This window comes from Pyrgilauda ruficollis, unplaced genomic scaffold (assembly GCF_017590135.1).
Source record: "Pyrgilauda ruficollis isolate IOZ18807 unplaced genomic scaffold, ASM1759013v1 scaffold14560, whole genome shotgun sequence".
In the NCBI taxonomy this organism is placed as follows: Eukaryota; Metazoa; Chordata; class Aves; order Passeriformes; family Passeridae; genus Pyrgilauda; species Pyrgilauda ruficollis.
In genome coordinates this window covers 1-432 of record NW_024513167.1, presented here as the reverse complement: position 1 = coordinate 432, position 432 = coordinate 1, and the positions used below count along the sequence as shown (strand labels likewise).

At 78.5% G+C, this 432-nt stretch overlaps 1 protein-coding gene across 1 annotated transcript; it reads left to right on the top strand.

Annotated features, from left to right (window-relative positions):
- Positions 1-76: 76 nt before the first annotated feature.
- On the top strand, positions 77-418 carry LOC121349819 (vasopressin V2 receptor-like; the record flags this gene model as incomplete). The annotated part of the gene is made up of 1 exon (XM_041460584.1): positions 77-418. A coding segment is annotated over one exon (342 nt), but the record flags the coding sequence as incomplete, so codon positions are not given.
- Between the last annotated feature and the right edge of the window lie 14 nt (positions 419-432).

Below are 432 nucleotides of genomic sequence, written 5' to 3'. Positions count from 1 at the left end.
CTCCCCCCCGGGACGCGGCTCTGGCTGTCGCCGAGGTCTCCGTGCTGTCGCTGCTGCTCCTGCTGGCGCTGAGCAGCAACCTGCTGGTGCTGCTGGCGCTGCGCCCCCCGCCCCGCGCCCCGCGGGGTCCCGGGCAGCCCCCGGCCCGCCCGGCGCGGCCGCTCCGCCGCTACCTGCGGCACCTGAGCGTGGCGGACCTGGCGGCGGCGGCGGGGCTGGTGCTGCCGCAGCTGCTCTGGGACCTCACGGACCGGTTCCGCGGGCCGGACCCGCTCTGCCGCCTCACCAAGTACCTGCAGGGCGTCGCCATGTTCGCCTCGGCCTACGTGGCCGTGGCCATGGCGTGGGACCGGCACCGGGCCATCTGCCGGCCGCTGGGGACAGCGCGGGGACAGGGCGGCGGGAGGGGGGCAGGGCGGTGCTGGAGGTGGG